The following is a 15,219-nucleotide window of genomic DNA, read 5'->3' as shown; positions in this document are numbered from 1 at the left end:
GTGAGTCCCTGGCTGTTTAGCTACCTTAAATTTCCTTCAATTTGGAAATGATTTTTTTACAGCAGAAAAATTACTTAAATTTTCCTGGTATAACTAATCGCTACCCTTCATGAAGGATGACCGAGAGCGTCTGGGTAGGAGTTCATGTTCTCCTAATCGCCGCGCGACCTTGGTAACGAGTATCAATACCAGCTGTGTCTGCACCTGCGGCAAGTCAAATGTGCCTTATTCAATCGTAAGAAAGAAAATTTTAGCCTACAATTTAGCTATTGTTAGAGATTTCTCAGATTTGGAATAAATAACCACAAAGCTATTTGCGGTGATGTTAATTTATGTGAAAAAATCTAATTCATTCTTCTGTAGGTGAATATAATTTTCAGATGTTGTATCTCGACCTTTGCTTTTCCTTCGTCGAGGCGCACGTTTTTATTTAATTACCCAGCAATTTACTCATCAGCTATCCTCTTCTCTTACTTGAACTAATGTGCTTGAATTCTTGGAATAGAACCTTGGCATCGCATCTCAGTCGACCAGCCTCGTAACAGAGAACCCAGTAAGATTGTTCGTCAGCCTCTACATGGTTTTCTGAGCTAACTTCACTTTAAGTAGACACGCTGTCTGTGTACATTAACGAGTCAATGCCGAAGTCACTTTAATCAAACCTTTGTGTATTCTCAATATCTCGGACAAATCTACATCGAAATGACTAGCCCGTTACAGCACACAACGTTATTAATTCTGATAAAATCTTTTCATGGTTTGTTGTTGTTCCGTCACAAGCTTTTCAAACAAATGTATTCCTGTGACACTTCTACCTTATTATGGATGCAAATTACAGCCTTCTCCTAAAATATAATTAAAGTTACCATTCAACTTTAGCGACTAATCGGCTTTATTTTTACCTGGGCTTTGTTATTTACGTACGCAACACACCGGTTACAAGTCTATTTTTTACGAGCGTTAAATGGATCCAAAGCTTTCGGGGAATGTTCCAAACGGTATGTGCTTTGTTATTTTTGGTAAATGGAAATCTTGTGACCTTATTTGCTGGCCTAGCATGTAGAAAGGCTGAATATTTTTACAATATTTTTACTGATCAATGTTGTAGCCAGGTGCCAAGAACAAGCAAAATGGACAAAAAATAAATCATCCTGTGAACGATTTTGATATTTAAAATTTATGTCATCGGTCACAAGAATTTCAAACAGTTAAAACCCTATGAACATTGTTACGAATATTAAAGAGTATTGCGAGTTTCTTAGCGATAAATAAAGAAGCTTTTAAGGAAAGGCAACAAGAGCTGTTTCATAAACGCAAGTATCAGCATCGCCACCTAAAATAGAAATGAGATATTCTTTAAAAGACAAGGGATTAACAAGAAGAGGCAATGATTCGTCAAATTTATTGCAAGATTTTTCCTTGGCATATTGTTATAACACGTACTTTCACTTTTGCATAGTTCCTGTGTGGCTGTCTCTCAGACCAGTCAAGGTCAATTTTTCTAGGTGACTTTGCGAGATAGAGAACATAACCGCAAACACAGTTGGCAGCGGCAAAATATCGAGGCCTAGGAACTGGGCGACATTTTGTTTCCGAGTGACAAAAAATAGTTCCTCAATTTAGTTGTAGAGACAATTTATTACCATACTGAACAACTGCTTCCCCGTTTGCTTCTGAAGGAGACAATTGTAGGAAACAGTGACTTTGTAAGAATATTTCCTCGTTTACTAGAGCCTTAAGTTTGGAATTGAAACGCTTTTTATGCAGTCAAATTAACCAGAATTTATAAGCACAGTCTTGCTAGCTTTGCTGGCAAAAGTATGTAAAATCACTTTGACTATAACTTATTATTTGATCCCGACGATTTTCTCGAACTACCTTTCACACAAAATAGCTCAGTTCAACTTCCATGAACGGTGAGGGATATTTACATCCCTATGATCTCATACACTTTCTCCCAGGTCGTCCGTTTCACACAGAAGATGTCCCTCGACGCCGAAGGAGCAGCGCCGCGAATACTGGGGGTGAGAGGATAATCACGCATGCAAAACCTCCCTGATATAGAAACCCTGGGGGTATAAGAAAAACCCCAAGAGTATATGGGAAAGTTCGTTGATATATATGAGAAATATAAGGGATGCGAGAGAATGACTGGAACGTTTTTAGTCATAGTGGGTATAAATAATCTCTGGAGAGAAATCTTAAGGATATCAAGAAAACCCAAGGATATAAAGAACACTCATTAATAATTTATCAAGTTTAAACTACCATGACGATGTTTAGATATGTGATCTTAATTAGCATAAATTTAATTAGCATAGATCTTTTGCACATCCTACGTATGCCAGCAGCATTTTCGTTTGCGGTCCCTTGCTGCATTTTTATGAAGGGGTGCCCCTTCCAAAATTCAAGGAAAAGGCCTTGAGAACGAGGTTGCTCCTGTCCCGACAAGCTATTTCAATTTTTACTGCCTCTCCTAGGATCCGTAAATCGACGTCAATCAACCACACGAATTGACGAAGAACAACGACGTTCATCCGTAAGCAGCCAAGTTCACGAAGAACAAAGACGTGCATCGGTAAGCAGCCGAATTCACGAAGAGCAGCGACGTCCATCCGAAAGCAGCCGAATTCACGAAGAGCAGCGACGTCAATCCTTAACCAGCCGAATTTATGAAGATCAGCGCCGTCAGTCCGAAAGCAGCCGAATCATCGAGGAAGAAATGCGCTTGAGGCAAAGATCAGAAGGTACTGTGTAGCATGCGCTGGCGCCGTACGGAAGTCCGCTGCCTGTGCGTATGTGGGGCGCGGGAGACTAATCATTAATATGATCGATTCAAGATAGAATGAAGGATAAGAGAGGTCTTATTACCAAGATAATCCTTTTAAAGTTATTTTTAGATCACTCCCAGTTTCGGATTTCCCAGGAGGGTCTAGAAATAGCCAATCTTAGGACGCCATGCTTTGCTCGCGAGGAGAACCCAAGCCGTTTTAGATGCATTTTCATCCAACACAACGTGCATGATGATTACATTACCCGCGGAGGAACTGGGTACCTGAGGTCTTAAAATAACTTGAAAGGCATTACATTGGGAATAAGGCCAACGTACGTTTCATCTTCCTTTGGGTTGATTCCGAATCGAGACGTCTAGGTTTTTGAGTGAGACGCGCAGCTTCAGTTGCTAGACGGAGGCGCGTGCTTGACTGCCAAATGCCGAAAAGCAGCTGCACCCTATCTAGGGGGAAGGGCAAATGGAAGAATTAAGGGGTGGACCTTTTGACTTTTTAGGGGGTGACGAGTCAGTAAGCCAAACAAAAAGCATGTTATACGGAGGAAAAAATATACACACACACACAAACACGTCCAGATGGAAAATTTTCTAGTGCAAAAAATACCTTCTAACCGCTTCATGCCATTTGAATGCTATGGAGACCCGTGTTAGTTAAAACAATGGCATAAAGCTCTTCCATCGTTTGAGTCGTATAATGTTAAGCACTGCTTTCCTTGACCAAATTTAATTGGAATGAGTAATTTTATTAAAGGTAAGTCAGTCTGTCCCCGCAGGACTTAAGTAAATTATAAATATGACATTTACGTAGTGTGCAAACATAGTTTTCCTTTCTTTCTGCATAAATTCGCTTGAATGACCGATGGCTCTTGAATAAAAAAAAACAAATATAGTTTTGAGACGCGAATGTTAGGTCTGCTATTGGCTTTCGGTGATATGGTTTTTAAACAAATACTAAATATTGGTAAACAGAACTGATAAAATGCCACAAAAAACTGTTGTGGCCGAGGGGTTGACGAATGCCATTATATTGTACCGATCATGTTTGATGAAATTAAGTTGACTAACTTAAAACGCAAATGTCAAAAGCCGGTCGTGGTAGAACTTGCATATTTAGTACACCTGATATTCATTCACAAATAACGCTAATTTTGAACGGACTAGTTCGGGTTTCGTTATGTCGGCAAAACCGCCAGCTAGCAGCCTAAAACCAAAACATTCAGCTCGGTCAGCGAGCAGAGCAGAAACGCAAAGCCCAGTTGGAAGATCAAAACGAAGCAACAAACACAATCGAGAGTCAAATAATGCTGGTAAGTTAGATTCTGCGTTGGAATAATTGTAAAATGGTCGCGTTTTGCGATCGGATTTTTACTCGATCGACGGGTGTTTAGTATTGTATTGTAGCTAGCGGCTGAACTGAGATGGAAGAATTTTCCAAAAAATATAGAATTTAATTGATCTTATGATCCGAAAAGAAGCTAAAAAGATTTCATTAGCCCGCGAAGATTAAACTAAAATCTAAAAACATGGCCAATTATATTTCCCGCGCTATATTTCTTAAAATCGTTCGAAAATCGATCGATCTAGCGAAGGGGGCTAAAACTACTAGCAATTGTGTGATTCGAATCGATCGTCTTTTCTACAGACCGTCGAATGAAAACAACATATAGCAAAAAGAATATGACATTAAAAGCAGTCAGTCCGTCAGGGAAATTTGAATTGATACCCTAATCTATGACTGTTACCTTGACGAAATTTAAAAGCAATTTTTTTTTTTAATTTGGCAAAGCGGCGCAGCTGGCCTGAGTTATTATTTCCAAGAAAATTTCACATGTAACCATTTAATTTGGGTTTTGTGGCTCCTTTATATACTTCACGTAATCAGAAGAAAAACATATCATCGCGTTTAACAGTTATTAAGGTAGAGTTTTTTTTTGCAAAGAAAAACACCGACGAAAAACGCATCGAATGAAAAGTGGTTTAATCCTAAATAGAATTATGTCACCCTTAAGTAAATTAAGAATTCACTCTTAAACAAATTCACCGCTAATGTGTTTCGTAAACATTTTCAGTTTTGGAACAGCCCTGTTATAGAATGCGCAATCGTTGCTGGTTTAATTGTTCGATTCGTAAACATATTTGGTTTTTTTTTATGAAGAGAAAATAACAGTCCGCAATATTGGACTGTTAGCGGCGCTTATTCATCGAGCCTCTTTTGTTAATATTATACCTTTTAATATAAGCATGAAAACAAAAATAGTAATAATAATAATGGCGGAACGGACATGAAATAATTGACTGACCAACATCACGCATATAACGCATATTAGCTTCTTCGTAGAACGATAAATGCACCTTTTGTTATCGAAAAATGTGACAACTTCCTCGGTTTAATGGCTAGGCTCGATTACCAGCTGCTGTTCGGAAAAAGAGTCCGCGCTCCTCCCCCAAAGGGGAGTAACATAGAGCGGACTTGAGAGAGCGGCAGGAAAGCCTAGCAAATGGCTAGCCGAATTCAAGAGGTCCGCTCTCTGTTTCGAGAGAAGGTGGACAAACTGTGACCGACTCGAGATACCTGGATCAGGGCGGCCACACATAGATGAGAAATAACATGGCTGACAAAAAGATGTTTCTCGACTGTATGAACGGAAAGCCATACTAATTCAGACAGAACCATGCTGTGAGAATGAAACTCGATCTAGATCTCGCCTACAAGACTAAACAGCTGTTTCTAAAAGATTTCAGCTCTTAAGACGTCCGCTAAAAACTCTCAGTAGCTGTAGCCTGAGAGGAAGGTGTTCAGCGGAGAGGGAGTGTGGATAAAAGGAGCGCAAAGCTGTGCAGAACATTTGCCCCTCGAGCAAGGGCTATTTCCTGACTTCTAGCTGCCATAACGTTCAGGTTACCAGTTCCGACACAAACGCATATTGTGGAAACGTCTATCGAGATTATTGGCTCAGAATAGTTCGTACTTATGTCATGACTACTGGAACTTCAGGCCTCCCATTCTAATCCCTTAGAGTCTTACGTTCGCTCAGTTGAGTCGTCGGCGACGTCGGCGAACGGAGAGCGATAGCGCGTGGTCTGGGAACCAGAATGTGCCCTTCCCAGTGAGCAGTCGGTAATGTTGTCTTTATGCCTGATTAAATCTCGCGAAAGGAAGGATAAACAGCAGGTTTTCGTTCTGCATTTTTCCATAAATTTTGCCCCTGTTACGCGGGACTCCGGCAAATTTTTCACTTCTGAGAGGTCAGTCTACACCCAGAAACAGGAAGAAATAAAAGAATAATTTGCCAGCTGCACATGCAGTGGATCCATCATTCACCATCCCATCCACTTGAGCGCTCACTCGCACTCTCTTTTACAAAGTGCAGAGAAAATTGACCAATTGATCTTTATTGATGTAATTTTGACAATGCCGCCAAGCAATTACTAGATTGACAGAATTGAGATTTTCCACAAACGTAGGCTTTCAGGGGTGTAGCGGCCATTTTTCAAGGAGTACGCACCGAACATGCTGAAGAGGAAGTTAATCGAGCGCCGAAAACGGTAGCCACTATCGGAGTTTGTGTGCACGCCGTCCGCCACCACGAAATCTTTATTTCTAAGGGTTCGTTTTCCAGGGAACGGTTTAGTTAATCAAAACATGGAAATCAGTTCAGCATTTTTTCTGATTGTTGAGATTGTTCTGATTGTTTTCTGATCAGTTGAGCATTTTGTCATTTTTTTGTGGGTTTCCGGAAGTAAGTAAGAACATGCGACTATGGATTTCGCGGCCCGACTTGTGAGCAAGTCTTTCCTGTGGCTTGGGAAATAAATGTTCAGACTAGAGATGTTTGTATTAACTGTCAAAGATAGCACATTGTAGTGGAAAAAACACGTCATAAAAACGCCCAGTTCAGTTTCTACAAGTGAATATATCAAAGATCATATATTTGAACTGTGGAGAAAGATATGAAGACATTTTTATCATTGCTGTCATCACTGCGATGATCAATCATGTCTTCACTGTTCAGTGTTTGTCGTCAGTCACATGGAAATCCATGTAAACTCCTGAGGGGCGGAATAATCCTCAAAGTTTTTGGTAAAGCCGAACCTTGAAACCCTTAACTTATTTCAGACCAAAATCTGAGATTGTCCATACACTATTTCAGACCTGAGCGAAATATCGACACCTTATTTCAGACCTCTAAAATTTCTACACGGCTCTAATATATAATCGCAGCTAACCAGAAATGGCTTCCATTTGCGCAAACATTTGAGTCTGAGAAAGGCTACAAATTTGCTGGTGCTGGTGCGGAAAATATTAGTTCCTTGTAAAAAAAAAAATTCCTAATGCCAAAGCAGAGTGAAAAACATAGCCTATTTCAGACCAAAATTATCAAAATCGATACCATTTTTCAGACCAAACCAGCTCAAAAACCACACCCTTTGGGACCACGCATACCTATATAGCCCATACAAGGGAGTAGCCCTTCTCCCCGAGAGTAAACTCGACAGACAGACTTCCTAACAATTAATGCGTGGGAAAACATTTGTGTAAAGTGCAGAGTTTAAAATCCAAATTAGAATTGACATTTACGACTATATTGATCCTCTCTACTGTAATCAACGGCAGGGAAAACTTTCATTTTTATTCCAAAGTTTTCATTAATTTATTTTCTTTCTTTTTTATCTTACGAGCTCGTTTTTCATCTTAATGACAGATTGCACCGCCCCTGCCGGACTGGTATTGTCCCAAGCCAGGTTGCTATTAAGATTTGACAATCGTAAATAAACTACCAGAAACAGTCATATATTTTTTAGACGCGGGCAAATAATCAGTCTTACAAAGTGACTGCAGCAGATGTTCCTTCGCGGTATTTTGTCGATATATTTAGTTCACGGTACTGATAAATTTTGAAAGACTTCAGGCTTCTAAAAGCGAAGTCATTGAGTTCAGTTCATAAGTATACACTTCCACTAAACTGCAAAGTTAAAGGTCGCGAAAGATGTCTTATGCATCATCGTCGACAACCGGTAGGTTTGCGATTTATTTATATACTAAACTCAAACGCTTCCGTTTAATAGTTCAGTCATTCGAACTGCAGAGCGACTAGATCTTTTTTACACTGGGGAAATCTTTTCTACAATCCTCTTAACTCTACCCTAATTATATCGAATAGTACAATGTTGGATTTCTAGTAGACAAAAAAAAATCCTCATTTTCCTCATTTTCCTTCTTGATAACATTGGCACTGAGCCATGTATGTTTACAATAATAGTTCAATCTGTAAACTTGCCGCTAAATTATTGTAGCTTTGATGTTTACTGGTTGTCTTTTAGAGAACAGTTTGCGTCGTTAACACCTCGAACATATCAGCAACACTTCGCGATTTTCGAAATATTTATATTTCGAGCATATGTTCTCTTCAAGACTACAAAATAAAAGGAAGGTTTTCTGATATATTATACAGATTATATACCTAAAATTAGGCTGATTCATTAGGAAACAGTTTTTACTTCAGCTTGTAAGTTCAGAATTACAGTCATGCAGTCTCTCAAAGAATCATTATTTCCTGCTGTTTGGAACAATAATCAGAATCCCTTTCTTCAATAACTGACTGAGCAACAGTCGTCTTCTTTGGAATTGCTAAGCAACATGAAATCCGATTTGGAATCGGGGCTCTCGTAAGTGCTCGCGCTTTTCTCTGATTGGATAGTAGGAATCGGAAACTCTTCGTGGGCTTCTCGAGAGTTGGACGAAACCTGCCGACTACAACGGGACCAAGCTCATTAATAATGCACATAGTTTAATTCAAACCGTTTCAGTTCCCAGTTGTAGTTTCGGCTCCTGCATTTATTTAACTCCTGCTGGTTTTTTTTCTTTTTTGTTTGTTTTCTTTGAAGCATGTGGTAGGAAGTCGAGGACGTTTACTCATTCATTATTCAAACTTTTTTTTTCAATCTTGTCTGGACCCGGCAGTAACTTTTAATTAAAATTGTCGTTCGCCAACAACACACGAAAATCGGCTTAATCCTTCAATTGATCGCGACGGTTGAAATTTTCATTTCTGAAGCATCTTACATCGATAGGAAGGAAAAAATGTCAAGCAAATCGAATACGGTGTCTGGACATCCGGTGAACCGACGGCGAAAGAAAACAGGTATTCCAAATGTTTGTCTCCTTCAGCGGTAAAATTATCTTTTTGCCAGTATATCGTACCGAAATCTCCACGTAAAATCACGGCATAAATGAAACCTAGATTTGTTGAGCGTTTAAAGCCAGGTACAAATTGTCACAATTAGTCTAAATCGTGGTCATTGTATAGAAATATACAGAAACGTCATCAATTATATTTCTAAGCTATCCATAAACTAAGTATTTTAAAAGCAGCCCAGTTTACATTAGTCTTTGTCATGTGAAAATCTTAGAGACGTGAACTGGAAAGACTTTATTCTTTGTCATGGTAATGTTATACAGATGCTGTATTTACTTTACTTCTTTTTTTTAATCCATCTGTTTAGTCTGTTTTGGACCGGAGCTGAATCAGCAATGTAAACACATCCTTTGTCAATTTCGGTTAAATTTTTCAGTTTATTTTCAGCTGGTAGGTAAGTTGCCGGTCAAAATTATAAGTCCGTTCTTCTGACTTATTAAAGCTTTTTTATTGCATTAAAATGCTCAAAAATCTTGCAAGAGCCGGTTTGTTCACCTTTAATTTGTTTCTGTGAATTGTAACTGGAAAAAAAAGCAAGCCAGCTGTAAAAATAAGTTCAGCAATTTATTGACAAAATTCTGACCAATTCTCTGAATTGAAATTAAGTAAAATTGGATGATCACTTCATATGCCTGTTAAAAATAACAATGATTCGCCGATAACGAACTCAAGCCCTTCATGAAAGAATTTCTTTTTTTTTTTTTTACAAAAGGTTTTATGTAAAACAGCTGCATGTTTTAATTTAATACATGCTAATGAATACGTAACGCATGCTATTCTCAGCCTGGAGTAAGCGGTGACTTGTTTCCATACCTCCCTCAAAAATAACGAATAATGACATAATTTAATTATTACTTGCAGACTTGAGCTGGAACGCACTTCCAAATCAACAGAGTTTTTGAAACACCTTCTCTAAATTAATTTTGTCTTGTAATATTGTATAAATTTATCCGCTTTGGTCTAATTTTTCTTTCATGTATTTCTACTTTCTAACATTAGGCAGTTCAAAGAAATTAGCAGTAATGCTATTCTGTAAATTTGAGGGTAAATAAAATTTATGACGATGATCTCAAAAACTCTTTTTCTTAGCAAAATGACGAACGTAACATTTTCCAGGAGCAGACAACAAATTCCAGGCGTTCCTTGCTGGACTCTCCCCAATCTTCCCGCAATTTCTTTTCCAGATCGAAAAGCGAAGAGAGGAACAGTCTATCTCGGAATGTTCAAGGCAAAAATTCTAGTTTTGGGACCTTGTGAGGTAACTTGCTTCGTTTGTAATGCTATTTGATCTATTTTTCTTTGTCTCTGGACATTTCAGAGCAGTCTTGTGGTTTTTCAACGTTGGAAAATGAGATTGAAATGAACTTACGATAAGCGCCTATGTCGGATAGGAGTTTCATTTACCGATAACAAATTTCTCTATTTTTACAGAGTGGCAAAACCGTAATTTCGAATTTCCTTTCCGATGCCACTGAAACTTCAGGGGGAGAATATCATCCAACGCAAGGTGTCAGGTAAACTGCGACGAATTTACAGATTTAATTTGCAATTTCTCAGTTTGTGCTTACTTACAGTGTACTTAGCTTTTATTTACACGTTTACATGGAAACCGTAAGCAGGATTTTGAATTTTCCAATCTATAACTTGATTTTAACTTAGAAATTTTTTTATTTTGATAGGATACTAGAGTTTGAATGCAACGGGATAGAAATATCTCCTGGTAAAACAGCAAATTGTGAAGTGGAGTTGTGGGATTGTAGTGGAAACCACAAGTAAGTTGACTAGTTAGTAAGCTTATTAAGCTTAATTAAATAAAACCTCTAACTGCTGTAAAATGACTGTGAGTCAACTTTCACTGCGGCAGCCTCTGCAGTTCATGACCTGTTTTATGCTGTGAGATTTGTGAATTTTTTGCCATGACATATTTTTGAAATGGCCAGATTTTAATTAGATTTTAATCTGTACATAACTTAAAATCAGATAGATGAGAAAATATTTGGGGGTAGATTTTAAAATACTTATCAGTAGATTACTATCTGTATGTAGTTCAGATTAGGTAGATTTTGTACTTTTTACCATTTTTTGGTTACAATTAACCGTAATTTAGAGTGTCTCAATTAGCTCTGTTATGGAGAGGGGTGAATAGGTTTGTGGATCGATGGATTACGGACTTTTGTGATAAACTGAACGGATTCATCATTAGCGAATTTTACAAATACGGTAGATCATGGATCAGCTGTGAATTTTGGCCTAGACTCCGAACTCTACCTGTCTTTTAGTTTGGATTGTGGATCCTAAAGGAAGTTTGGATCATAGATCTTTTGTCCCACCCACCCAGGGAAAGAATGGCACTAAAAACAAACATCTTACATATTGTTGGAGTGAAAATACGCCACAGAAGTTTTTCAAACAATGCGGTTTTGGATTTGAACGAAAGTATTTGTGGATCAACGGATTGGGAGAAAAAACGGCATGGATTGGTAGATTTATATACCCCTATTTACCCCCCTCGTTAAGCTAAAATTATAAATAGACACATCATTACTGCACTATTAAACTGCAAATCTGGAAGGGCTGCAGCCAAGATGAGTCATGGTAAAATTTTAAAGTGTTCTCTGGCTAAAAGCCTAATGTTGAAGACTTTAGTTACGACAGTCAAAAGCTTGTGTTCTCTATATACTTTTAGCCAGAAAACGCTTTTAAATTTTACCACTGAACTGGACAAAGTTGAGCAAAATTTGTGGCAGAGGCAAATGAATGAATAAATATTGTGAGATACTGACAAATCAGGCCTGGTGATATTTTGAAATCACAATGTGAAAGGGAATTTTGAATTATATTTTTTACTGGTAATTATATGACTGTGCTCTGATAATTTCTCATAATTTCTTTCTCTGTTGTACCTATGTCAGGTTTTCTACTTGTTGGGCAGCTTTCCAAAAGGATACCAATGGAGTTTTAATCGTCTACAATCCTGATCAAGCAAACCAAGACAAGGAACTAGAGACTTGGTAAGAAAAAAAAAAACAAACAACTCGCGGCATGTAAAGAGAGTTGTGTCCAATAGCCGGGGGTAATGGATTTTTTAGTTGGGTGATTCTGTCCATTTCTTGCCTGATGGACAAGAAGAAATTTTCGCTTCTTTTTCCATTGAGTTATCATTATGACTGTCTGTCCTTTTTGTAGTAAAGAGTCACATAGGGCGCCAAATCAAAATAATTATTATGGTGGTTTTGAAAAGTTTCACTTAGAAAAGTGTGCTCAGGTTTACATAACCTGATGTAAACAGAAAAGTGTAATATTTGCTGTGGTGAGGGTTTACACAATTCTTGTCAAGTTTTCCCACTCTAACCGTCAGCATTTGTGTCAGATTACTGTACATAAGCATAAAGTAGTCACTGTCTATTTATTTTGTAAATTGTTGTAACTGTCTTTATGTAGCTTAGTGTAAAACACCTCCAGTGACAGCCAAACAGAGCAGTATTATTAACCTGTAATTTTGTAGACAAGGCTCTAGCATCAATTTGCATGATGTGCATTCAGGGACAGTCAAGGAAATTTAGAAATGGGGTCTGGAGAAGTTGTGAGGAGAGTCCAGTGTAGTGCCCTAGAAAAAAACATTCCCAGACAAAGAAGAATGAGAGGAGGGTTGAGGAAGGGGGCGCTTCACCCCCAATTCAGCCAATGCTATTACCAGTAATCAAGGTTGCTCAGCTGGCAAGAGACTGTCCAGAGCGAACGAGTTAAGAATAAGAACAGGTTGGTCCTGGCCTGGGCTAAGTAAGTCAACATCATTTGTTTGTTCTCCTAGTGGAGAATTGGGCTGTAGGCTACTCTATCTTCTGCAGCCGATGCTGTCTCTGCTCAGGTTCTTGGTCCTTTCTCCTGCTAAGGAAGTCAAATAAGCTATTAATTAACCCCAGTCAGCTGTTAGTTTATGCTCAAGTGTGACTTGGCTTCACCTTTCCTGCCATTCCCACAAGCTAAAACTTTGAGTGAGTTTTTTTTCCTGTTTGGGGATGTTATGGTTCAATGTCTTTGTTCTCATCTGGGCTTCATGTCTCTTGGTAAATGCAAATTATTAGTACCATACCATACCTTATTGTTTTTGTTTTTTTATCTCAAAGGTACACCCAATTTGTACACAGCCAAGGGCTCAAGGATTCACAGTGCATAGTGTTTGCCCATCACCGGCCATCAGCTGCTGATACGACAAGAACACAACTACGTAAGATGACTCGTTACATGTAAATATTTGCTTCTTTTTACTGGGAAGGCACAGTGACTTATTTTCCAGTGCACTGGACTGTAGTTCAAGAGGTCTTGGGTTGAGTCTGGCCAACGTCCTTGTCCCATGTTCTTGGGCAAGGCAGTTAACTTGTACTCCTAAACAGCAAATTGCAAGTGTATCTGAGAAAATGTTTGGGGGGGGGGGGGCGATGGTTGTTTCAGTTTAATGTACATTTGTAGCATTGATTGGAACCATGAATTTCCCTGTTAGTTGCAAGAAAATGTATTGTAACACATTTAAGAAAAAAATTCCATTCTCTTCCACACAGCCTCTGTGTTGTCCAGAGTAACCTGCGTGCAAACAAATCTGGACGAAGAACCTGAAGCAGTTAGAGACGAATTTCACAATTTTCTGGCAAAGGTCATCAGTAACTGGACCGACAAACGAGATCAGGAGGAACTAAGTATAATGAACACATGACCCAAATGGCTGTTGCTGATTACTGTTTAAAGGACCAAGAGATATTTATGACTTGTATTAAAAAGGGTTAGTTACACCGATTTAGTCAATTAAGGTGATTCTGTTACATACAAACTGGAATTAAAAGTGCTTGTTCATGCCACTTCAGGAGATTTTAAAGTGAAAAAAAAATCACTGACTTTCTCTCAAAAGATTGATGTATGTTATTTGGAGTGAGCGAAGGCTTGAAAGATCATCTGTCCCCCCCCCCCTCCCCCCTCGGGCTAACTAAGATTTTTGTTAGAAGTTGTTTGTGTATCACGTGACTATCTCGTCCGGTTTCTTGTAAAATAAGTGACAGACCTTGTAAATAACTTTTGTTTTGTATGCCAAGATTTTAATTATTAAACTGATGTGCAACAGTTTTATCAGCTGGCTGTTTTCATTTGCCATAATTTTGAAACAAACAGGTTCCTTAACCTAGTGACCTAGCCTCGAAAGCGGGTGAAACGTTACGTAAACGTTATTTCGTGTTTGATATATCTTCTCATTCTAAATTAACAATAAAGAGAGAAAGTAACAAAATATAATCGTAAAATTGTATGCTAATTACGATCCGATATCCAAACAACATCGCAGGAATGGTTTCCTTGGACAACCCTGCCCCTTGTCATTCATTTCTTTGTAAAAACTGGCAAGTTTAGGGTCCCACATTTTCATGACTTTGCAACGGATTCTAATGAAACTTCGCTTATTTACTTCATTCTGCTGGATAAATCGTACGGTGAGACTTATTTTTTGCGGATAAGCGTGACATCGTCAAAAAGGTAGCGCTTAAGCGTGAAAATTGAATCTATACGCACTATATTTACCCACAGCGAGATTCTAGTGGGTGACATTGGTAAATAGGTCCTTTGCCAGAACGCGGAGAAAAAGAACGTTATTTTCTGCATGGTATATATTACTTGGTATTAATTTAAATTCGTATCGTCAATTTCTTATTTTCGGCTTTAAATTCTCATCAAAAGACCCTGCACCTGTTTTAAAATGCAAATTTACAACTGAAATAAGGATTTGAGCAGTCATCGGATAAATATCTTGTATTTTCAATCATTGGTTGGGTCATGTTACTAACACCTGGCACCAAGTTTGAAGTTTAGGGCTACACTGTAAGCTACTGTTATGCTCATCAATTCCTGATGGCCGTCCCTCATAAAAGGGGTGCGGGGTTGATTGTCGCAGCTTTTAAGAGGTTAAGAGTCAAGGTTTTAGGAGTAATATATCAAGCACAAGTGACCGTGCTTGAGCGAATTCAAAACACCGAGGCAAAAGTTGAAAGAACGACCCCGTAGTGGAGTATTTTTCCGTGACGAACTTCGAGATGTTTGGTTTGTTTAGAAACGTGGTCATACACGGTCTTTCGTGTTTGGTATATCTTCTCAATCGAAACTAACACTAAAGAGAAAACTGAGAGAAAGACAGCAGCGGTGTCGTAATCGTAAAAATGTATGCTAATTACGATCAGATATCCAAACAACGTC

The 15,219-nt window shown here is 38.5% G+C and overlaps 1 protein-coding gene across 2 annotated transcripts; it reads left to right on the top strand.

The window, feature by feature from the left end:
* The first annotated feature begins 907 nt into the window (after positions 1 to 907).
* On the top strand, positions 908 to 14,106 carry LOC110047599 (intraflagellar transport protein 22 homolog). 2 transcript variants are annotated; one of them, XM_020753343.2, is made up of 9 exons: positions 908 to 998; positions 1,962 to 2,024; positions 2,481 to 2,747; positions 10,173 to 10,246; positions 10,420 to 10,502; positions 10,668 to 10,760; positions 11,901 to 11,999; positions 13,116 to 13,216; positions 13,548 to 14,106. In XM_020753343.2, the coding sequence occupies exons 1-9, from the start codon at positions 965 to 967 to the stop codon at positions 13,697 to 13,699; spliced, it is 966 nt and encodes a 321-aa protein (XP_020609002.2). In that variant the 5' UTR covers positions 908 to 964; the 3' UTR covers positions 13,700 to 14,106. The 2 variants fall into 2 exon arrangements, with proteins under 2 accessions (XP_020609002.2, XP_020609001.2); XM_020753342.2 differs by lacking the exon at positions 908 to 998 and having other exon boundaries at positions 1,895 to 2,024.
* The last annotated feature ends 1,113 nt before the right edge of the window (positions 14,107 to 15,219 follow it).

Source organism: Orbicella faveolata, unplaced genomic scaffold, assembly GCF_042242905.1.
Source record: "Orbicella faveolata isolate gen_17 unplaced genomic scaffold, um_ofav_v1 contig_47, whole genome shotgun sequence".
Taxonomy (NCBI): Eukaryota; Metazoa; Cnidaria; class Anthozoa; order Scleractinia; family Merulinidae; genus Orbicella; species Orbicella faveolata.
Note: the sequence above shows the minus strand (reverse complement) of the source record. Positions and strands in the feature narration are given on the sequence as shown.

What these genes read in the sequence shown, in the direction of transcription:
- LOC110047599 (XM_020753342.2), top strand. Translation starts at nt 1,910, where the DNA reads ATGAACGGTGAGGGATATTTACATCCCTATGATCTCATACACTTTCTC. An exon ending in TAGTTTTGGGACCTTGTGAG is followed by an intron (nt 10,247 to 10,419) that starts GTAACTTGCTTC and finishes CTATTTTTACAG; the next exon opens with AGTGGCAAAACCGTAATTTC. An exon ending in GATTGTAGTGGAAACCACAA is followed by an intron (nt 10,761 to 11,900) that starts GTAAGTTGACTA and finishes TACCTATGTCAG; the next exon opens with GTTTTCTACTTGTTGGGCAG.